General features: G+C 41.7%; 2 protein-coding genes across 2 annotated transcripts in view; both read left to right on the top strand.

Annotated features, from left to right (window-relative positions):
• tec (tec protein tyrosine kinase) overlaps positions 1–16,871 on the top strand; it is a 32,660-nt gene extending 15,789 nt beyond the window's left edge. The window contains exons 6-18 of the mRNA XM_055156275.1: positions 1,642–1,682; positions 4,000–4,202; positions 6,965–7,030; positions 7,239–7,293; positions 7,705–7,784; positions 10,168–10,301; positions 11,722–11,796; positions 11,916–12,087; positions 13,022–13,238; positions 14,206–14,270; positions 14,648–14,766; positions 15,469–15,626; positions 16,574–16,871. Coding sequence (XP_055012250.1) covers positions 1,642–1,682; positions 4,000–4,202; positions 6,965–7,030; positions 7,239–7,293; positions 7,705–7,784; positions 10,168–10,301; positions 11,722–11,796; positions 11,916–12,087; positions 13,022–13,238; positions 14,206–14,270; positions 14,648–14,766; positions 15,469–15,626; positions 16,574–16,657 — 1,469 coding nt within the window. The 3' untranslated portion in view covers positions 16,658–16,871. The remainder of the gene's footprint in view (positions 1–1,641; positions 1,683–3,999; positions 4,203–6,964; positions 7,031–7,238; positions 7,294–7,704; positions 7,785–10,167; positions 10,302–11,721; positions 11,797–11,915; positions 12,088–13,021; positions 13,239–14,205; positions 14,271–14,647; positions 14,767–15,468; positions 15,627–16,573) is intronic.
• A 986-nt stretch (positions 16,872–17,857) lies between these two features.
• LOC110153823 (high mobility group protein B2-like) lies at positions 17,858–23,655 on the top strand. Its single transcript, XM_020917749.2, has 5 exons — positions 17,858–18,005; positions 19,217–19,367; positions 19,573–19,724; positions 21,117–21,291; positions 22,236–23,655. Exons 2-5 carry the CDS (start codon positions 19,218–19,220, stop codon positions 22,359–22,361), a joined length of 603 nt encoding a protein of 200 aa, XP_020773408.1. The 5' UTR covers positions 17,858–18,005; position 19,217; the 3' UTR covers positions 22,362–23,655.

Genomic DNA, 23,655 nt, shown 5'->3' with positions numbered 1-23,655 from the left:
TTAGGTTTGGCTCTACTGGGTTTGAAATTGGATTTATTTAGGATAAATTTATTGTAATTCTGTCTCTTTACAGTCATATTTAATGACAGGAGGTCAGTCTAAAGGCATTTTTGCATGACATAGTAGCCAGTAAACAAAGTAAGTAAACTACTGCTATCAGCCTTTGGCAATAAATGCATATATGCCGCAGTAATTATTGATATGCGTAAAAGCAGACCATTCACACTTTTATTCACAGTTCATCTACATATCAGTGCAGGTCAAGTAACATGTACACAGCCACTATAGTCACTTTACATTAGGCCAATGTAAGAAAACAGGCTGTTTATGTACAGCAGCTAGGTGCGAACCAATGAGAAAGAACGAAAACTAGCTTCAAAAACCACACATTTGCATTTGACTCAAAACGATCGTCTGTAAAAAGAACATAATCCAGCATGTTGTCTAGCAGCTGTGTGTGTGTCCTCTGTCTGTGGGACAGTTCTCTCTTCTCTGCACTCACGCTTTGATAAAAAACAATTACTGTATTTTTCGGACTATAAGTCGCTCCAGAGTATAAGTCGCACCAGCCAAAAAATGCGCAATGAAGAAGAAGGCTTTTTCTACAGGAGGCATGCGCAGTAGAGTGCGACGTGACAGTGGTACAGGACTAATAGCAGATCCATGAGTAATAGTAGTACTAGATACTGACACACAAGACTAGAGCGCTCTCTCGCAGCTGTCAGTCTGAACATTTGAATATATAAGTCGCACTGGAGTATAAGTCGCAGGAAACACCCAAACTGGCCTAAACTGCACTGACGTTCAGTTTCATTTATAATTAATACCTTAGACACAAGAGCGTTTAAAGCCAGCGCCTCGGTGCTGTATCAGAACACACTGGTGTAAACAAGAGCATGTGTGTCATGTGACGTTACTCTGGTGGTGTCTTCAGGGGCAGTACAGCGTCACAGACACAGACAAATTACTCCAGAGATTATATTGATGCTGCGCCACATATTAGGACATTTATCTGTCTTTAAATTGGATTAAATTTACATAATATAGGGAGTCTAAGCTTTATAACGAGATATAACATGCCCACGTGGTCTATTGGCCCATATTGGCAAGATTTAGTCCGATATGTCTCCAAGTGCCCATATATCGATATATTGGTCAGGTCTAATTCCAAGCCCTACTTTATTGTTCCCGTAGGGAAATTTGTCCTCTGCATTTGACCCATCCTTCAGTGTTTCTGGGTTAAACCTGTCAGAAACAGTGGGACCTATCTCTAGATCTTGAGCTAGTCTTTGGATTTGACATAGAACTGTGCACGTTTTGGTTTGATGAGAGAAACCGAAGCACATACAGAAAACCAACCCGGAACCAGGTAGAACATGCAAACGCCACACAGAAAGGCCCAAACATGGTGAGAGTTGATCCGGTGACCTTTCTCCTGAGAAACAAAAGTTCAAACCGCTCAGCCACTGCTCCACTTCCATGAACCATATTTACCAAAACTTGCAGAGCGTGATCAAACAGGAAGTAGCTGTATCAAAGTGTTTGCAGTGCGTTGAATCACACTGAAGTTGTCGGTTGAGTGACTGCACCTGCATCATTTTTGTTTCGCTTCTTTTTTTTCTTTCTTTCTTTCTTTTACAGTTTCCAGAAAGCCACTGCCCCCGATTCCAGGAGAGGAGCGGGTAAGAGACTGCACCAACAGATGTAACGTAAAAATGAATTGGAGACATCTCTTTACAGTGTTGGGGAGTAACGGATTACATGTACCGCCGTTACGTAATCAGAGTACAAATTATGAGTAACTGTATTCCGTTACAGTTACTGTTTCAATGAGTGGTAATTGGATTACAGTTACTTTGCTGAAATAAGTGGATTACAAGGCGGTATTTTCCTGTTTTCACATTTTGTGCTACATCCCATTTATTTATTTTTTTATTTCGGTAATTCCACTCATTGCCGGAAACCCAAACAGAACGCGCGCAATAAGAGCGATGTAAACGTCATGTTAAAGTTGGCGGTGTCAGTCACACAGTGGAAGCAGCAGTGCATTGGTAAAAACGCATTTGTGTCTTGGAAATTCTTCTCCCGATGTGAGATATATATATAAAAAAAACAAATATAAAATCACCTACAACTTAAATGTGAAACAGGAGCTACTGGCACCGGTGAAAACAACCTGCATAGACTCATAATATCTGCACTACTGTCCTATAATGACCTGGGACATGAGTGGACGTGCACACAAACACACACAAACACACACCTTCATCATCGTCATCAACCTGAGAACCCGCGGACCACGTCTCCTTCCGTAGTTACAGCGCGGACACCGCCGTCTCGTGCGCCGCGTGTGGACCGTGTTTTCTCGCGTAAACCGCGCTTCCTCCTGTGCGCCTCTAAACCAGAACTAACACCAGGACTAAAACCAGGACTAAAACAGGACTAAAGCAGGACTAATCCAGGACTAAACCAGGTTTAAACTAGGACTAAACCACGACTAAACCAGAAGTAAAGACCTGGTCTAGACCTGGTCTAAACCAGGTCTAAAATCAGGACTAAACCAGGACTAAACCAGGTCTAAACAACATGACACCTAACAGTAGGTTGACATAATTTAAGGTGATCTCATATAAAAAATAATTTCTCTATCAATAATATTTTTTAATATGGTGAATGAAAAGCTTATCTTGTTACTGTCTTTTAACAGACTAAACCTCTTATATTAAGATCTCGTGGTCTTTGTTTCTCTACAGCAAACAGTTGTTTATTCATGGAGACTTGGGCTCAGACAATTTGAAGACAACAAACAAGAATTTTGAGGATGTGGTTGCTACATTCATGTCATTTAAAAAAACATGACAATATCAAGTAATCCAAAGTAATCAGATTACATTACTCACTTTAAGTAATTTAATGGATTACGTTACAAACTACATTTTGGGTTGTGTAATCTGTAATCTGTAGGGGATTACATTTCAAAAGTAACCTTCCCAACACTGTCTCTTTATAACTCTTTCCCACCTCCCTCCTTTGCTTTTTTCACTCTCTCTCCCTTTCTATCTATCTATTCCCTCCCTCTCTCTTCCTCTCCTCCTTCTTTCTCTATCTCCCTCCGCCCCTTCTGTCCGTCTCCTCCTTTCCATCCTTCTCTCCCCATTTTCTTGCTCTCACTTTCTCTTTCTCTCTTCCCTCAACTCCCACCTCTCCCTGTTGCTTTCTCTTCCTTGTCCTGTCATTTGATTCCACCCTCCATCCCCCTCTCTTCGCCTCTCCCTCCGTCTCACCTGTTTCTGTTTCTCTCCTCCCCCATCCCTCTCTTCTCTCCCCCTTGCTCTTTCTCTCCCGCTCTCTATCTCTGTCTCTACCCTCAACCCCTCTCACTCCTCCTTCCCTTCTCTCTCTCTCTCCCTCCTCAACTCCCTCTCTCTTCTAAACTCTCTCCATTCCCTCTCCTCTCTCATCTATTTCTCTGTACTTCTCTTTTTCTTTCTATACCGCCATCTCTCTCACCATTTCCCTCCCCGCTCTCTCTGTCTCTCTCTTTCTATCCCTCCTCTCCTCTAAACTCCCTCCCCTCTCTCACCCTTTCTCTCCTCACCTCCTTTCCATCCACTCCTTCTGTCCATCTCCCCACATCCATCATCTTCTTCTCTGTCTCTCCACTCTCTCTCACCTGTTTCTTTGTTTCTCTCCCCCCTTCTCTTCTCTCCTTTTCTCTGCCTGTCTTTCATTCTACCCTCAACTTCTATCTCTCCTCTTTTCCCTCTTGCACTCCTTATTTTTCTCTCCCTCCCCTCTCTCTCACCTGTTTCTGTTTCTCTCCTACCCCCATTCCTCTCTTCCTCTCCCTCTCCTTATTCTCTCTGTCCCTTTCCATCTTTCTCTCTCCATTTTTCTCTCGCTCCCTTCCTCTTGATCCTCCTTCTCCTCCTTCCTCTCTCTCTCACCGATCTCTCCCCCCTCTCGTTCCTTAACTCTTTCCTCTCCCTCTCCCCCCAGCGTCGCCCGGCCCCGCCCGCCCCCGTCCCTCCCTCTTCAGACCCTCCCCCTCTTCCTCCTCAGCAGCCGCAGCAGGAGACGGTGGTGGCCCTTTACGATTTCCCCGGGGCCGAACCTCACGACCTGAGCCTGAAGAAGGGCGAGGAGTACATCATCGTGGAGAAATGCGACGTCAACTGGTACAAAGCACGCAACAAGTACGGGTGAGTGAGACGTCTTTGCTCGGTTAATGCCGCGTTCTTCTGCGTAAGTAGTCGTTTCTTTTGTATGAGCTCCCCCTGCAGGTGTAGTCTTGCGAGTGCAGTTTGGGTCAGATACACAGGGGCCGTGACTTTTTCTGTTTTCACTTTTTCCCTTCCCTCTTTCTCACCGTTTCTCTCTCCCCGTCTCTCTCGCTCCTTAACTCTCTTCATCTCTCCTCCTTCTTTTCTCCCCTTTCCTCTGTTTCTCTAAGTTTCTCTCTTTCTTTCAGCATGGAAACCTGACCGAAGTCTGACAGGACCCAGACTCGGACAAATATTTAGAACTTATGTTTGGGCTTGGGTCGGATTTGGACACATCAACATGTCAGCTGCTTCCTGTCTACAGTTTATTTATTTTTTTATTTGTTTTTTTGTTCATGAAAAAATAATTATGTTTCATGCATCAATGTGAATGAAAAGGAGCAGAAAGAAGTAGGGATGTCCCCGAGTCTGAGTCCTTTGATTTTGAGTATCTGCCGATACCGAGTCCCGATCCAATACTTCTATAAAACATCATGAAATGAACTAAGAGCAAAGAATAAGATCCAGGATATGTGTGTGTGTGTGTGTGTGGGGGGGGGTCAGATTGTGTTGATTTCAATGTGTAGTATTTGGGCTGAACTTCAAATGTCCAAAACTTTAATTTTTTTAAATAACTTTTCTAACCATTCACCATCGTTGTTGAAAATCTTGACTTTTTCATAGTCTGGTCTTGGAATGTGTAACTCAGTAAACTTAATGAACTGAACAAAACAGGAACCAGACCAGAATCAGATCAAACCTGAGACTCTGCACAATCTACACTTTGTATATTTGATATTATATGGAGGCATGAGCATTACATTTAAAACATTTAGGCTTGTGTATGATCTCCAAATAATACAAAATCTTACCAAATAAAAACGAGATGACAGAAGCCCCACAGCCTCTCTCCCCTGGCCGCACCACATCCACAAACCCGCCATGGAGCGCGCACTGCAACATCGGTCCCACCACTCAATAGACACTTCATGCAGCTGGACGGACCCTCACCGCCAATAGTGCCAGTTTGTTTTATTTGCAACAAACAGCGCAGTCCGATGACGCCATCGGCCACGCAAGTGTGATACACGGGCCACAGAACCCCAGGCAACAGCGCTCATGTACAGTATGGCCCAAAAGTCCCATCTTAAGTGCGCCTCTAGTACAGCAGGCGTTGGGCCTATAATCGCACTGACTGGACGTCCCTGAGCAAATCCCGCGCCTCAGAAAAACTGTTGTGTTCTGTGTGTCCCGTGTGCGCTGTGTGTTATATACGTATATTATTTATCCAATACCTGATTGGCAGATAATGGCCGAGTCCGGATCAAGTCCGCAGTCACGTGATCGGCGCCGATTTCCGATCATGTGATTGGATCAGGACAACTCTAGAAAGAAGTACAGACTTGTAATATTTGTTTATCTACAGTAAAACGACTCGCTTTGAGACTCTTAAGTGTTCAAAAGATCAGAGCACTGCACTTCTAGGTAAGATACAAGTCATACTGTGTTATTATTATTTGTGAAATGTGGTGCAGTACTTCAGATACATGATTTTTAAAACAAAAAAGATTGGCAGTAAAGTACACAGGAAGTAGAGTCACTATCGCTAAACTGCAGCTTCACCTTGATGCGTCCTCTGTGTGGATATAAACAGACACACATGCGAAAATACTCTTGCCATTTTACTTTCAAGGAACGCCTCAAACTCTATTAATAGCATGGTTCTGTGGACTGGATGTCGTTATTTGCAGAGAATAATTTCTATGGACAATGTGTGAGAGACGCTGCACTTTAAATTTACCACTTTAAGAGAGGCGAGGAATAAAATCTTCATTATTTTCATTATACTGTATACCTATATAAGCTTGTGTCCATTAGAGGCCACACAAACAATATCCTACGCATGTCATTAGTCGGCCTATGAAAATAGTATGATTTTAATTGTGTCAGGGTCGGTTGAATTCGGACAGAGATATCTTAATGTCTATCGGGCTCGGGTCGGATTCGATCACTGCTCTGTCGGACGCGGGCCACGCTCTGACAGAAAAAAAATCGGCCCAATCCACACTCTAACCTCCACCTCTTACCATTTATCTCCCCACCCTCTCCACTCTCTCATTTCTTTTTTCATCGCTTCCTTCTCCTTGATTCCTCTCCTCGATTTTGTAAGAAATGAGTGAGGAAGTCCCGCCCACAGAGGAGACACAGCGAAGAGAGACTCACTGAGGCCGATAAAGTTTGATTCTTTTCTCTAATGTCTGCTCCTGAAGCTTCCCTCAGGTTTACTCCTTCATTCCGTGGTTTTCTTCAGGACACCGCTTAATGTGACATGTTTGATTGAGATCTAGAGAGAGAGAAATGAGACTACTTATGGCTGCATTGTGTAACTTATTGACTGCGTCTCATTTCTCTTTCCTCGCTTCCTCCTCCTTGAGTCCTCTCCTCCAAATAAAATAAAATAAAACAAAACAAAAATACCTTTCTCTGATGACCACAGTGTATTTAGTTTTTTTTCCCTCTGTTTATTTTTTTTTTCTTTATTTTGTCCCAAAGTCTTCTCATTTATATTACTGACAAGGCTCACGATCTATGTATTTTCCAATCACACCACAAAATCAATATGTTAAAAGGGGCTATATATAATAATATCATATATCATATCATACCTAGAGCAAATGTTTTTGTTTTGTTTTTTTTCACAGGGAGGAGGGCTACATACCAAGTAATTATGTGACTGAGAAGAAATGTGGAAACCTGGAGCAGTTTGTGTGAGTCCTTTCTATTCAAACTTTGCAGCTGAGGGTGTGTACAGTGTCTAAAGCTCATGCCATCATGTCAATCATGTCATGTGATACCATTATATAGATAGATAATAGAAAAAAAGAAAAGAAAAGAGCGTATTATGGGCCATTTAATGCTTGTAATTACATATAATTACATATTAATAATGATTGAATCCTGTGTTTTGTGTTTTAGGTGGTACAGTAAACAAGTGAACCGAAACAAAGCCGAGGCACTACTTAGGGAAGAGGTCTGTTTTGTTCATTAAAGCTTCACTGTGTAACTTTTCTGTCCAATTTTAAACCTAGTAGAGCCAACCTCCTTGCCTAGAATGTTCCACAGTAGGCCATTAAAAGTATCTAACATTTAGTTTATTGCATGTGTTTTTTTGCTCAAATATACCTTGGAAGACATGGATTCTTACTGTGATTGAGGTGCCCGGTTACAGGTCAGATCTATGGAGAAACAAGCCAACTTACAGTACATAATGTTCTTTAAGATTGTTTTTGCAATAAAAACGCATGTGCATGAATACATAAGTCAATGCCATACTTTGGAACATATCTGGCAAAGCACCATTCAATAGTAAAACTGATTTTGTTCAAGAATAAAATCTACTTCTCCTCATTTAATATTTGCTGCGTTGTGTCGCCCCCTACAGGACAAAGAGGGAGCGTTCATTGTCCGAGACTCGAGCACAGCTGGGGCCTACACAGTGTCTGTATACGCCAAGTGCCTCGGGTGAGAAACACAAAATGAACCTGTTTTTAGTCTGCAAGTGATACTTTGCAGCTGATGTTATCAACATTCGCTGGGGGTGTGAAACTACCTGAAGCACTACTCTGACTGTTACTCACATTAGACCTAATCTAAGCTTTATTTCAAACACTTAACCCTTACATACTGTTGGGGTCAAATTTGACCCGTTTTGATTCAACAGTAGAAAAAATACCCTAAACATCATTCTTTTATCCTGAAATTTGATGACTTTTCCTAAATCTTGCCAAAATACACAAAAATGAAAATATTTTTAAATTTTATACTTTTGTACAGGTGCTACAAATTTTGCGACACTGAGGCTGTTTCGGGTTAATTTTGACCCGTATCTATTAAGATGGATTTTAGCTCTATCAGTGCAGGTCAAATGAAGCAAAATGGAAGTTTTAGAGAAACTTGAAACTGTGAAACTGCACAGACCATGTTTGTGTGTATTTTTTATTTTATGGCACAGTAGGTGACAGAGTTCAAGAGTTCACTGTTGGTTTTTGGAGCGGCAAAGGAGAATCTCAAAACAGTGAAAGGAGTGATCATCCTGTTTATGGAGCACATAAGAAACATAAGTCAATCAAGTGGGAGAGAGAGATCTTTTCTTCAAAGTTTGACTAAGTTCACCCAGGACACCACAGTTGTCTCGTACATGTAAAAGAAGAACAAGACTGTCATCCTTATGAGCACATTACATATGGCTGCAGAGGTGAGCTCCTGGGAGCTCCATCATCATCCTTGACTACAATGCCAACAAGGAGGAGTGGAAAACCTTGACAAAGTAACAGGCACAGCTGCAAGAGCAGAACCTCCCAGTGGCCAGCTTTGCTGGCCCGCTTTGTCTATGGAGTGAGCTGAACCTGGAGGGCAAGCAGGAGGAACTGGAGGAGGTTCTTTTCTGGAGGAGCTTAGAAAGGCCCTTGTGACTCCCTGTATGCAAAGGTGACACCAGCTTACCCACACAGCAGCTTCATCAGCGTTGGAGAGGCCAGTGCAGTGATCTGAACCTGACCCTGATCAAGAAGTCACATCAGAAACCAAGACAAGGGCACAGAAGAGAAGGAGATGCACCTTAAGCCCTGCAAAGAAGAACTGCAAAACAGCTACAACCTGTTGCAAATGTGGGAAACACAGATGCAAGTCCCACACACACAAAGTTTCCTACCACTGCTCTGAATGCACTGACTAGTTTGAAATAAGCATAATGGCTGCAGTGGATAAACATTGATATATTATAAATTCCAACAGTTCCAGAATATTCATGTCATTTTCAAATGCAATAATATATAAAAATCATAATGGCTTTTATGTTTTTAGGTGTTTTGTAAAACAGGACTATGATACTTGTGATAGTTGATGTTTTTCTCCAAAAACGAGTGTTGTAAAACTACAAAAATATGCTCTCAGAAACATTATATTTATATATTACACATATTTATTAATGTGGGACAGTCTGTTTAGTCATTTTAAATAGATCTGTAGTTCAAAATTTGGTTTAGGCACTTACTATGAGGGAATTCTTGGCACTAAAAACAGTCTTACCCACTCCACAAAGCACCCGAGGTAAATCTATTACTACACCAGACTGTCGATGTAAATGTCTGTGTCAATAGAATAATTTTGGAAATAAAACTAACCTTGCATTTGAAGGATTTATGTGTGAGCAGCAGCAGCGAGGTGTATTTCCTGATAGAAAGCTCGGCAGCGGCAGACTGATATCATCTAGCACCAACTGGCTTTGTAATAGTTTGTTTACCTGCAGTTGCCATAGCGACACATAGAGCACACGATGAAGCCTGTTCCAGTTATGACCACGTTCATGTCATCACAAGTAAATAGAGCAGAGTAAAATTCTGCTGCTGCTGAGAAAATAGTCCCTCAACATGCAACGATTCATGTGATACAAAGTTAGTTTTACTTCTAAAATTATTCTATTGACACAGACATTTACATTGATAATCTGGTGTAATAACAGATTTGCTTCGGGCACACTGTGAAGTGGGTAAGACTGTTTTTAGTGGCAGGCTAACAGTGGCCATAGACATGCACTAGCCTAGCATCAACAACCTCTCCAAATACAAGGACTGGATGGATTATTTCAAAAAGTGTCTCCACATACCTACAGCACTCTGGCTCACTAGGAAATGAGGCCCTGTGTCAAAAATTCTGAACTATCCCTTTAAAACTTTTTTGACAGTCGTTACTAATGTGTTATCGTGTCATTACGGTACTGAACATTCCGCCATAGACATACATGTAGAACACCTCCATTGTGATGTGTTTTCAATGTTTTTTATCTATACAGTATAATATAGTCCTAAGGCTCTGTCAAGACTGTTGTTGTGTTTTTGTTTTTCAGAGACGGCGGTTCTGCCATCAAACATTACCACATAAAAGAAACCTCAGGCTCACCAAAGCAGTATTACCTGGCCGAAAAACACCTGTTCTCCAACATCCCAGACCTGATCGAGTACCACAAGCACAACGCCGCAGGTAACGTGATAAAGCAGCACTGTGGAACTTTTCTGAGTCTACCACCTGGTTTCCATGAAGTTATTGCTTTGAATGATCCACAGTATGGCAATAAAAGTATCTAGCATTTATTTTAATGCGTATTACTTTGGAAGACATGCAATCTTACTGTGAGCGTGGTCACCTCTCCACAGATCTGACCTTGGCTGGTTGTCTCTATGGAGATGTTATTTCTTTGCATGGAATGATCCACAGTATTAAGGCATTAAGCAGGTGAAGCCACCAGGTTACAGGTCATATCTGTGGAGAGGTGACCACACTTATATTACGACAACATGTTTTCCCGAAATAAATGCAAGATAGATCATTTGAATTAGACCTGGTTTAGTCCTGGTTTAGACCTGGTTTAGTCCTGGTTTAGACCTGGCTTAGTCCTGGTTCAGTTCTGGTTTAGTCCTGGTTTAGTCCTGGTTCAGTCCTGGTTTAGTCCTGGTTCAGTCCGGGTTCAGCTCTGGTTCAGTTTTGATTTAGTCCTGGTTTAGACCTGGTTTAGTCCTGGTTTAGACCTGGCTTAGTCCTGGTTCAGTTCTGGTTTAGTCCTGGTTTAGTCCTGGTTCAGTCCTGGTTTAGTCCTGGTTTAGTCCTGGTTCAGTCCTGGTTTAGTCCTGGTTCAGTCCGGGTTCAGCTCTGGTTCAGTTTTGATTTAGTCCTGGTTTAATTCTGTTTCAATCCATATATGGTGCAAAAGTTCAGCATCTTCACAGTTATTTTGGTGAGAGTAACTTAAAAGTCCTGCAATAGTCGTGTAATGTCTTACATTTTAAATACAGTAATATTGTAATGTAACAAATGACTTTGAAATGACAGTAACAAATCATAAATAACACATTACACTTTTAAAGTAACTTGCCCAACAGTGATTATAGGCATTGCAATTACATCTCCCCACCAGAAAAGTTACACAGTGCATCTTTAAAGAACTCATATTATGTTATTTTCTGATCTATGTTATAATTTTGTTTCCTTGTCAAAAATATATCCCTAGATGTTTAACACACAAATACTGCATATTTAGGAAGTGCTCTACTCCATACCTTTACTAAAATCTCTACTAAATAAAACATAAAGGGAGTTGTTAACTTCAAAACTACCACTTCATGACATCACAAGGTTGAACAGAGAATTATGAGCTTTGGAGACAGACTAATAATAAAGAGTTACTTAAACACGTGTGAATGAAACAAAACACAACTCCAGGTCTGTTTTTGAGGAGGTAACAACATGGCTTAAAGCTCACAAGAGTCAATTTTGTGTAATATAGGACTTTTAAATAAAAAAAAAAAAAAAAAAAAAAAATATATATATATATATATATATATATATATATATATATATATATATATATACTAAAATGTTTTCCTTTCATTGACTCCTTTTCCAGGTCTTGTTGCCAGACTGAGGTATTCTGTAGGAAAACAAGACACATCTGCTCCTTCTACAGCCGGCTTCAGCTACGGTCAGACTCAAAAACTAAACCCTGAATCTTCTGATATGATCCGGGTTTTTTATTCACAGTTTGATTGGTGATACGTGTTTCTTTTACACTGTCTAAATATTGTTGTTGTTGTTTTGCAGAGAAGTGGGAGATAAACCCGAGTGAGCTGACCTTCATGAAGGAGTTGGGCTGTGGGCAGTTTGGGCAGGTGCGACTGGGCAAATGGAGAGCTCAGCACAAAGTGGCCATCAAAGCCATCAGAGAAGGAGCCATGTACGAGGAGGACTTCATCGAGGAGGCCAAGGTCATGATGTGAGTACTACTACTACTACTGCTACTACTAGTACTACTACTACTATTGTTATAACATTGTTCCCTCATCAAAAACATGCCTCAAGTTTTTTTAGATGTCATGCAGTTTGAGAAATTTAGCGATCTCTCTCGGGCCCTATTCAAACCCTCCTCACATTTAGCTGTAAGATTCTGTACAAGGCTCCGCCCACAAGCTTAAATCACCCATGCTCCCACACGACAGTTCTCCATAAATCTACAAAAACATGATACAAAACTGCACACAACAACTTAGTTTCATTAGTGGGATGCACACTGATTGTGTTGTGATAGTGCTCTGAAGGGGGAGTGACTTAGCGTGGAGAGCAAAGGGAAGGGAAACTCATTGTCAAAACTGAAAGTGAAACTTATCAATCATGTTAACACACAAACCCTGCATATTTCACCTGAGTTCCACCTTGTAATCTCTTGTGGTAATACAGGAAGTGCTCCACTGTATTTATTTATTTTTTTACTCCATACACCTTCACTAGAATCATTTAGATAATTTCAGACCCAGAATTGCCAATCTCTACTAAACAAAAGCTAAAAAGTAGTTGCAACTTGAAAACTATTGCTTCATGACATCACAAGGTGGAACAGAGCATTTAGACCTTTGGAGATGTAGACGATGTAGGTGACTCAAACATGTGAAAATGAAACAAAACACAACTCCAGGCATGTTTTTGATGAGGTAACATTATAACATGGCTCACAATCAATTGCCAGTTGTCAGTTTTGCACAGTATAAGACCTTTAAGATGATGTGGCCTATTGTTTCATCATATGTACAACAGCTGTCTTTGTGAATGAGTTTGGTAGAAGCCAAAAAAGAGAAATACACTGAAAATAGAATTCTTAAAGCTATGTTAAATAATAATCTAAAGATACTGTATCCTCACCTGTGTGTCCCCAGGCGTCTTTCCCACCCTCGCCTGGTGCAGTTGTATGGCGTGTGCAGTCAGCAGAGGCCTATCTACATCGTGACGGAGTTCATGGAGATGGGGTGCCTCCTGAACGTGCTGAGGCAGAAGAGAGGGAGCCAGACCAAGGACATGCTCCTCAGTGCAGCTCTAGACGTGTGCCAGGGCATGGAGTACCTGGAAAAGAACCGCTTCATCCACAGAGACTTGGTACAATAAAGTGGGGCAGTAGTGAACATAGCTTGACAGTGGAAACTAAACTTGAAAAAAAGAACCAGGTGCAAGACAAATACATGTCTCCCTCACCTCATTTTCTTGGCTCAGGGCCTAATCACAGTCACCCATTCAAGTCAGTGGGCCAAGCTCAGTAGTGCATGTCTCCAAATTGGCCTTTAGCTAATGATTAAAAAGCAATTTTTAAGACAACTGAAGGATTTTGAGCTGAGAAATAAATATGATTTGAAAATAAGTAAAAATCGCCACAAAATATGACCTTTTTGAAAGCCAAACACGAGCAGTTTGTGATTACATTGCGCTCTGGGAAAAATCCTTTCAGGGCAGGAGGGATTTTTTCGCTGTAGTTCCAGTGAGTGGCCACTAAGTCAACACACGACAGCTCTAAGCAAACAATACCCTATCGTTATTTTAATAGATCCATGCAAAATATTTGCATGGATTTATTTGTTGCTCTGTTTTTTCCGTTTTGGTCAATTCTCAAACTGACTTTTAGCGCCCTTTGGTGGTTAGTTAACAGAACACAGCCTTGACATTAGAAACATTTGGAAGTATAAATGCAGGCACGATTACTATACTTAGAACACACTGATCTTTTTACATAGGAAAGTGGAGCATAAATGAGCCTTAAAGCACCAGTGCGGGACATTTCAGACAATAAATAATACTCATTGGAGGTATTCTCTTTGCTAAAATACGTCTCCACAGACCTGACTTGTAACTTGTGACTTTTCAAGTTACAGGTTGGATCCGTGAGGAGGAAAGCCCGCTCATTTTTGAGGAATAAAAATACCTGTAATAGAATAAATTTAGGATAGATAAGTTTAATACCACACTGTGGAACATTCCAGCCAAATCAATGACATCTCCATGAAGACCAGCAGATGGTATCCCCCACATAGGAAAGCCAAAATCTTTATGCATCTTTATTTTTTTCTTTCAGGCTGCCAGGAACTGTTTGGTGAACGACTCTATGGTTGTGAAAGTGTCCGATTTTGGCATGACCAGGTTTGCACTCATCATTTTATAATCCTCTTTGACCGTGGACTGTGACTGGGGCCAAAGACCACAGGGGCTTGTTAAGGGTTTTAGTGAAAACCATTTCTGGAGACTTCATCAAAAATTGGTCCTGGCTTTGCAGCACTGTCAACAAAACAAAGGGTGGATAGTTTGATAGATAGATTTTAATTTAAAATATATTTATTTTGAATATATTTATTTTTATGTTTAGTTGAGTTATTTGACTTTTTTCTTGCCATGTATCTTGCTTCATATATTTGAGGTCTTTTGTATGTATATAAAATGTAGAAAGTAGTAAACATAAAGAAAACTAATGAGAGGGTGCGTCCAAACTTTTGACTGATAGTGTAATGTTTTGTTTTCAGATACGTGTTGGATGACCAGTACACCAGTTCATCTGGAGCCAAGTTCCCGGTGAAGTGGTCTCCTCCAGAGGTCTTCAGCTTCTCCAAATACAGCAGCAAGTCAGACGTGTGGTCCTTTGGTGAGGATGAAAACAGAGCACAGTTTAGAACCTTCAACGTGTTTTACTCCCAAGTAAACAAAGTTCTCAAATATTGAATGTGGATACTGAAACTACTATTGAAACTAGATACTCATTCATGCAAGAATCAATACTAAAAAAGTCACATTGACAGGACAGAAATGACGCTTTCCTGAATAGCTTTAGAATGAACTTGAGCAGTTTCAGAACAAGTATAAGAGCACATAGACTAGTATACGCCCATGGATCACTATAGAACCTACATGCACCACTGAAGGATTACACAGATATAAAACACATAGGAACAGAAAAGAAAGTAGTCTGCTTCTAAAACTCTACCTGGAACAAAGAAACTCAGGTTACATTAACGTAACTTTGGTTCTATGAGTGCAAGGGCTGGATTTTAGTCATAGTTATGACTTTTAAACTTGTACTTATGACTTCCTGTGAGGCTTTTATTTTTTATTTACTGATGGAAATGGGCTTTCATAATTATCCCCACCAAATTAAGGAGAATTTTGAGAATCGTTAAATACTGTCATAAGCACTTTAATGCTATGGAGCATTCCAGTAAAGCAATAATATCTCCATGGAGACAAGCAGATGGCCACCAGAAAAGTTACATAATGCAGCCTTAATTTTACTCATGCCCTTACTGAAAGACACTGGATTCAGAGCTTACATGGTTTTCTGTTTTCTTAGGTGTGCTGATGTGGGAGGTCTTCACCGAGGGCCGTATGCCGTTTGAACAGAACTCAAACCACGAAGTCGTATCCATGGTGATGAAAGGTCACCGCCTGTACCGGCCCAAACTGGCATCAGAAACAATCTACGGCATCATGCAAAAGTGCTGGCATGAGGTGAGAAAAGACCTGATCCTCTGAAACTTCTACACTGGATTGAGTTTAACTTTTAATAACAGATGCAAAATTTATCACAAATGAATCAAAATCAGAGTTTAAATGGAGTAATAGGCAAATGGCAAAGGCTGCCATTTTTAAAGTACCATAATTTCCTCCACACAATAAAATCTCCTGTTTTATTCTGCATAAAAACATCTAACCCTGTAGTTAAGATCTGTACAATGTTCTCAAATGTGTTTCTTGTATTAGTTTGTTAGTTCAGATTTCAGTCTTTTTGGCAATTCTTCTGGACACATTTAAAATGTGAACTTTATCATTTCTGTTTTACTAATAGATTTCTTTCAAATTGCAATCCTTGTAGAGAAAAGCTTATGCATTTTTTCCTAGAAATATATTTTTAAATCAATAAAATCAGTTAATCGAATTTGAAGTTCAAATCAATTCGTTTGGAAGAAAATAAACTTTTATTTTTCCCAATTTCTTGCTTTGGAAATTACACTGAAAATGCAAGAAAGTCAGTGAGCGGAGTACAGCACAGGGCCATGAAGTGTTCTAAAATCAGAGACGTCAAATTATGTAAATGTTGGGGCTGTATGTTTAATGCAGTAGTTTCTCATTCATAAAATATTTCCCCAGTGGCTTAAATATGACAACTTCTGAATACAGTCTTTTCAGTTTGGACCTTTTGTTTTTGTAGTTCACAAAACATTTTTAGTGGAGAGGAGGGAAAAAACAAAAATCAAATCCAAAAACAAGTTTTAAGAAAGGAATTGACACTTATTATACCTATTTTTTCCTAAATCAGCTGTACTTTTAACCATGTAATATTTTTTGCAGTTAATTGATCCCAAAAATTTAATTAATCACAATTAAAATTTTAAAATATGTAAAATAATTTGTCGATTTTTTTGCGCATTTTCTTATATCTTCTGTTTTGCTTTCAGAGACCAGATAAACGTCCGTCTTTTAAGGAACTAGTTTCAAAAATCTCCGCCGTTTTGGAAGGTGATGTCCCTCCCACACCGTGACCAACTGAACAATCAGCTGCCTCCGTTTTCCACTCCGTATGAAGCCATTTTGAAGAAGTAACAAATATAAAAGACATTACTAACAGAATGACTGACCAATCAAATGAAAAAGCTCCCAGACCAAGAAACTGTTTTACTGTGATATATTTAAAGAAGTCTGCCTATCCTTTGAAATGTCTATTCACAATGTACTATTAAACTTAAACAGCATAAACCGTTTTTTGTTTCTTCAATTCATCCATATATTATTTTCAGACAAGCCAGTGGTGGCCCCTCAAAAATGTTACATAGTGCAACTTTAAAGGTCCTATATTACATAAAATTAACTCTTGAATGTTGTCACCTCCTTAAAAACATACCCTGTTTGTTTGTTTGTTTGTGTGTTTGTTTTCACACATGAGTGAGAGTAATCCTTTATTATTAGTCTGTCTACTTCTCCAAAGCTTGAAATGCTCTATTCAAACTTGTGATGTCATGTAGTGGTAGTTTTCAAGTTAGCTGCTCCTTTTACCTTTAGTTTCTCACAGATTGGCATTTCCGGGGGCTGAAATTATCCATATGGTTCTATTGAAGGTGTATGGAGTTTAAAAACACAGTAGAGCACTTCCTGTATTATCACATGACATCACAAGGTGGAACTGTGTGTGATTTGTGTTTGAGAGAAGAACTGCAGGGTTTGTGTGTTAAACATGTAAGAATGGAAAAAAAACAAAAAACAAGTACGTCTGTGATTAGGAAACAACATTATAGCATACATCAGAAAATAGTGTAATTTGGGCCCTTTAATTATGCATGTAACAGTCTTTGACACAGGTTAAATCAAATAATTCACCAGCTAAGTATTTCTGGTCCTGTTTTATAAAAAGAGGTCCCTGGTTGAGTTGTAATTTCTTTATGAATAAATTCTGAAACGTGTTAAATCAGCTGATTGCAGTAAATAATTAAGACGAACTGCGTGCGAGAAGCAGTGATTTGTTTTGATGGAAATTCTAAACCGCATCCCTATCTCTGCCTTCTCACTCCTGATTGGCCTAGCGCTCTGTCACGCATATCTAATAACCAATCACAGAAGTATATTCTACAAACCCCGCCCTATTGTAGTTCTCGATTCCCGCCCCAGCCAATCAGAGGCGGGAGCGTGAGGAAGCCGTGCCCACTGCCCCGCCCCCTGAATGGAAGCAGCTGCAGCGGGGAGGAGCGCGGGGCGGGTCTGCGCTGTGCCTCTGCTCCCCCAGTCTCCTGCTCCAGCCTCAAACAACAACACCAGCCCGCTACAGAGCCCCAAACCCCGGCAGTAAACCCGGCCAAGCCCCGCTACTGCCGCAGCTCCAGCCGGTCCTCCCGACACGTGAGTACCCCGTCCTCAGCGCTCTTTGCCCGCGTCCGTTTCGCACTACGCGCCGCTGCGCTCCGGGCGGCTGTCTGCACGGGGGTCTCACAGCAGCCCCAGCGGAGAAGGGTGCTCCAAAGCGGGGTAAAATGGCCGCTTTTTGGTGAAGGCCAGAGCGAGGCGGATCTGAGCTCTGGTCCCGCTGGATCACCGCCTCTCCGTGTGTTTGGGTCGCGCTGTGCCCATACTCCCATGGCTGTGCCAGGCTGCCGCTGTAAACACGGAACGCCCATTTTGTGGTCAGGAAACAGTGTCGTCCTGTGCGCTCCGCCTGACCTCTCCAGAGATCCAGGAGCCCTGAAAAAGCACATCTGCGGATGTGACAGCGGCTCACCTGAGCACTTCACACCGCTCCTGTCTTGCGTTTGATGTGCAGTCTGTTCCCTGTAATGCGCCGCTAGTGAAAGTGTAGTTTAAATGCCGTAGTAATGCGCTTCTAATGTTTATATTGGCTTTGCCGAGGGGGAGGGGCGCATCAAACGGCGGGAAAATGGTGGTCCATTGTTCTGCGGGGGCTAACATTAGCAGCGGGGCTAGCTTCAGAGGAGCTCCAGAGAAGCGTCAGGGCGCAGGGGCTGAAGCCCGGAAAGAGGAGTGAAGATGCGGGCACAGAGCGGCGGAGCCCCGGGGAGGGCTGGACCGCGCTGCGCATCAGTGAAAGTGGAGAAAGTGTTCGGGAAGAGGGCCCCAGCCCGCGGGTCCCAGGGAAAATGGATCCCCGTCAGATCCTTTGTCCTCTGTTCTCCAGACCCCAGCCTGTCCCGTCCACTGTCCAAAACGCCACACACGGAGGAACATGCTCCAAGAAAACCCAGGAGGCTAATAAATACATGTGCTCAGACATTTAGTTATAAATAATATAAAATCTACCGACACATTTTCATCGTGAAAATCAATAATGTCATACAGATAAATAAAGCAAAGTGCTGCTGATGTTTTTCAGACTACTGACTCCTCTCCTCCCTCCTCCTCTTTCTCCCACTCTCTCCTTTATCATCCTCTCCTCTTGTGTCCTTGTGTCCTCCTCTTGTTTCCTTGTCTCCTCCTCTTGTTTCCTTATCTCCTCCTCTTGCTCCTCATCTCCTCCTCTTCCTTCCTTGTCTCCTCCTCTTATTTCCTTGTCTCCTCCTCATGCTTCCTTGTCTACTCCTTGTCTCCTTCACCTCCAGAATGATGCGAAAGGACTTAAACAAGCCGAAGGGGAAGACGTCGGCGTACGCCTTCTTCGTTCAGACGTGTCGTGAGGAGCATCGTAAAAAGAACCCAGAACAGTCCGTCAACTTCGCAGAATTCTCCAAGAAGTGCTCCGAGAGATGGAAGGTTAGTGTCACAGGGTCCCTCTCTCAGATGGAGGCAAAGCTAATAAAAGTACTTAGAGTGTAAGGGAAACTCTGGTAGGCAAATGAGCAAGTCACTTGGATACAGCTCCAGGACAGGTTTATGAGGGTCAAGTCCTGACTGGTCCTAGTTGGGGGCAGTTTTTTATATAAACTGTCCAATTCTAAACCTGGTCTCTTGGTTCCAGGCGCTGAGTCCCACCGATAAGAAAGTGTTCGAGGACATGGCCAAAGCCGACAAAGTCCGGTACAACCGTGAAATGAAGGACTACATCCCTCCAAAAGGTTTCGGCAAAAGAGGACGCAAGAGAAAAGACCCCAACGCCCCCAAGAGACCACCGTGAGTACTGAGTCTGTACCAGGACTGACACTGAGACTTGACTAGCCTGGTCAGACAGCCTCCAACTTTTAATTAATTAATCATTGCATTTATATAGAGCCTTTCAAGCCTCCCAAAGCACTTTACTGTTCATTATTAATTCACTCCACACTCAGTGGTGGTGAGATACTATCATAACCACAGCTGCCCTGGGGCAGACTGACAGAAGCAAGGCTGCCAATCTGCGCCATCGGCCCCTCTGACCACCACCAACACTCACGCACACACCACTTTCATACTAGGCAATGTAGGTGAGGTCTCTTGCCTAAGGACAAAACAACTGTTTTTTTTTTTTTTTTTATGCCACTGGTGCCCCATTGTGGCATCTGGAATTTCCAGTGGTCTCCCATCCAAGTACTAACCAGGCCCGGCCCTGCTTAGCTTCTGAGATCTGACGGGATCAGGCTTTTGACAAGCTGGTATGGCTTCGACTTTCTGTTCAAAGGCCGTAGGGTCCAGGATGGCTGACCCTGCGAAGCAAAATTTTTTCATGCAATATTTGTGAGTTCACAAACTCAGGAGAATCCATGTTGGCTCCAGACTCCTGCTGGTGCGAAAGGGCCAGGGCCAGAAGTGGGCTGGAGGCTGGACCAGTGACAGGGCAGCACTGTGATTTGGGTGGAGTCAAAGGTGAAGCATCCAAAACATGGCGACACCAATCGTTTTTTTTCACTCATGCCCACTGTGGAGCGGCCCAGTGGCATTAGCTTCAGTTTTGTTGTTCTGTACTATTTGTTGGTCTTGTTCACTGCACCATGCATGAATCACCCCAAACACCATGAACCACGTGAAAGGCATCAGTTGATCTTTAACACCGTACGCTGCCTCCTCCAGAGAGGAGCTGCTCTGAGATCTTCTGTTTAATGCGAATGGTCCAGAGTTTGACTGTTGGGTTCACAATGGCCTGAGATCGACCTGAATGTCAGTGTGAAAATGGCATGAGTGATGTTCTCCAGACGTGATGCTTCAGTCAGCTCAGGAGTACAGGTGTGAACTTTTACTTGAAACCAGAGGATTGTTTTGACACATAATGGCAGAGCAGAGCGGGGGGTGACATGGAGCCAGCAAGGGGCCTATGTGTGCAGTTTGCATGTTCACACTGTGCTTATGTATGTTCTTTGAAAAAGACTTTCCAAATCTCAGCGAGATTGAGCCAGATTGGTTAATCTGCTTGCTAATCACTATCATTGGAACTACTATGGTGATAAGACAAAGTAAACCAGGAACTAGGTCAATGGACTCAAACTGGTCAATAATGCACCAAGTCTCTAACCGGATCTAAACCAGGTCAAACCCTGGACGTACCCTGCAATAACCCTGTTCTAAACCTGGTCTTGGTCTTGCTCTTTGCAGGTCTGCATTCTTCGTCTTCTGTGGTGAGTACAGACCCACAGTGAAGCAGCAGTACCCGGGTCTGTCCATCGGGGACTGCGCTAAAAAACTGGGAGAGATGTGGTCCAAACTGGGACAGAACGACAAGCAGCCGTACGAAGAGAAGGCCCAGAAACTCCGGGAGAAATATGACCGGGTACAGAGCAGAGCCTTTCTTATTCTTAGTATATGAACAGACCTCAGAACCTCCAGAATTCCCCCAGTGAGCTGCAGAAGCTGCACTAGCACTGATTCATGACTGGCTGCAAGCACTGTGGTTTAGGCAGTGACCATTCAGATCAGAGAGAGACATTTTAGGTTTAAGCACTCAGTTTCAGCATTGAAACTGGCAGCTCAAATGACAGACTCATGTGAGGCTCATTCTGCTTTCTGGTTGAATAATGGTCTTGAGAACCAAAGTATCAAACATAAACAAACGAAACATCATGTCGTGTTTTTGTAATTAAGAATAAATCAGTATTAACAATTGTTATCAGTAAAATGCATATTTGATTTGAACATGCCTACATTATATCTTCCTCATGGTTCCTTTAAGTAGAAGTACAAAGTAGGTATGAAAAAATGTTTATTATTTATTATTGAGTTGTTATAAAGCTTTGGTGAATTAGAGCAGGAGAGACAGTTCTGGTATGTGTAGAAAGATGAGACAGAGTAACTCCTGAGATTTTAAAAGGTTTACAATTACCTGTACATGCTAGAATCCCTCAGATCCCTTATAATCCCTTATACTGCTGTTACATCCTCAAAAACATACCTGGAGCTCACACAAATGAGTAATCCTTTATTGTTATGATGTCATGAAGCAGTCGTTTTCAAATTAGCAGCTCTTTTTACCTTTAGTTCAGTAGAGATGGGCAAGTCCAGGGCTGAAATTATCCAAATGATTCTAGTGAATGTGTGGCCTTCAGCCTAAATCTGCAGGGTGTGTGTGTTAAAGGTGTGAATGAAGCAAAACACAACTCCAGGTCTATTTGTGATGAGGAAACAACATTAGAACATAGCTCAGAAAAGAGTGTAATACAGGCCCTTTAAAATGACTTTGCGCCTTTGTTTCTGACCTGTTTTCGCTGGTTTCTGTAGGACATGGTGGCTTACCGCGGGGGAGGAACTTTGGCCAGAAATCCTGGCTCTTCGGCTCAGGGTCCAGAGGAAGACGAGGACGACGAAGGAGAAGATGAAGAGGAAGAAGAGGAGGACGACGAGTAGATCTGGACCGGGATCTGGACCAGGACTGACGGGTCTCACAGAACCACCACCAAAACCCGACTGGACAGGACTGAACCGGGGGACTTTTAGTAGCACTTGGAACTAAACCAGGACTTAGGACTTGATAGTTACACATCCCATCCCTGGTTTTTGAATGGTGTCGAATGGAAAAAGTGAAAACGTGGTATCTTAAAATCTTCCAAATATGTAGTCAGTGGTTGGAGAACGCTGTGGACTTCTGGTTTAAAAATTGTGTGAATCATGAATATTTAACGAAAAAAGAGGAAACTGTTACATATCACTAATTATTGACAAAAAAAAGAAAAAAAAAAGAGGTGAATTTTAGCATTTTTAGTTCCACGGATTTTATAGAAAAAAACTGAAACTTGTATTTTATCTTGTTAAGAATAGTGTTTAAATTAGGGATGCACCAATACGAATACCGATATCGATGGATTGGGTATCGTAAAATGATATCGATTCAGTCGATATTCTGGTTGAGCTGTTAATTTGAAACTCTTTATTGACTGATGCAGGCCCAAGACTTCTCATAATGTTTGAACTTTAACTCGTATAAAACTGTTCTGTAGCCACTTGCAGGATAAATAACAGTTATATAAAACAATAACAGTAGGTACATTTTGTATAATTGAACTGCATTTTGAGAAAAAAAAGACCATTTTCTGTCCCTACACTGGTATCGGTTAATATCGGCAGTTTCGATATCTGAAGTGAAAAAGCAGGATTGATGCATCCTTAGTTTAAATGTGGAGATAAAAAGTGATTACGCAGCAAGTTTATCGTTTCACAAATTATGGAAAAGAGAAAAAATTGTAACAGGTGACAATGATGTTTTAGATCCACTGTTGAGTTTATTTGGGGAAAAATATGAAACTTGTATTTTATGTTATTTTGTATAAAATTTAAATTTGGAGTTAAAAAAAAGCGCTTATGTAACGTAAAATTAGTTTTAAATGAACAGAAAGGTGAACTTTCTTGGTTTAGTTTTGATGAGTTTCAAAATTGAGATTACAACGGGGGTTTTGAAGAAGGACCAGGATTTAACCCGGACTTGGTCTTGTGGTCGGGCTGGATTTGTGTGGTGCTCCTCTGAGACCCTCACGTGCGCGCCCCTCGTGCACGAGCGCAGGGGCGTGCACGTGCTGTGTGTGTGCGTGCGCGGCTGAGCTGTTGTAGACACCATTCCACCTCTTCGTGTTGTTCGTGACGTTTTTTATTTGATTCACTGAAACGTAGAAAAGTTTTTTAATAAAAACACAAAATGAACCAAAAA

This window comes from Boleophthalmus pectinirostris, unplaced genomic scaffold, assembly GCF_026225935.1.
Source record: "Boleophthalmus pectinirostris isolate CB_2022bp ecotype Guang Dong unplaced genomic scaffold, ASM2622593v1 HiC_scaffold_20, whole genome shotgun sequence".
Taxonomy (NCBI): Eukaryota; Metazoa; Chordata; class Actinopteri; order Gobiiformes; family Gobiidae; genus Boleophthalmus; species Boleophthalmus pectinirostris.
This window is presented reverse-complemented; position numbering and strand designations above follow the sequence as displayed.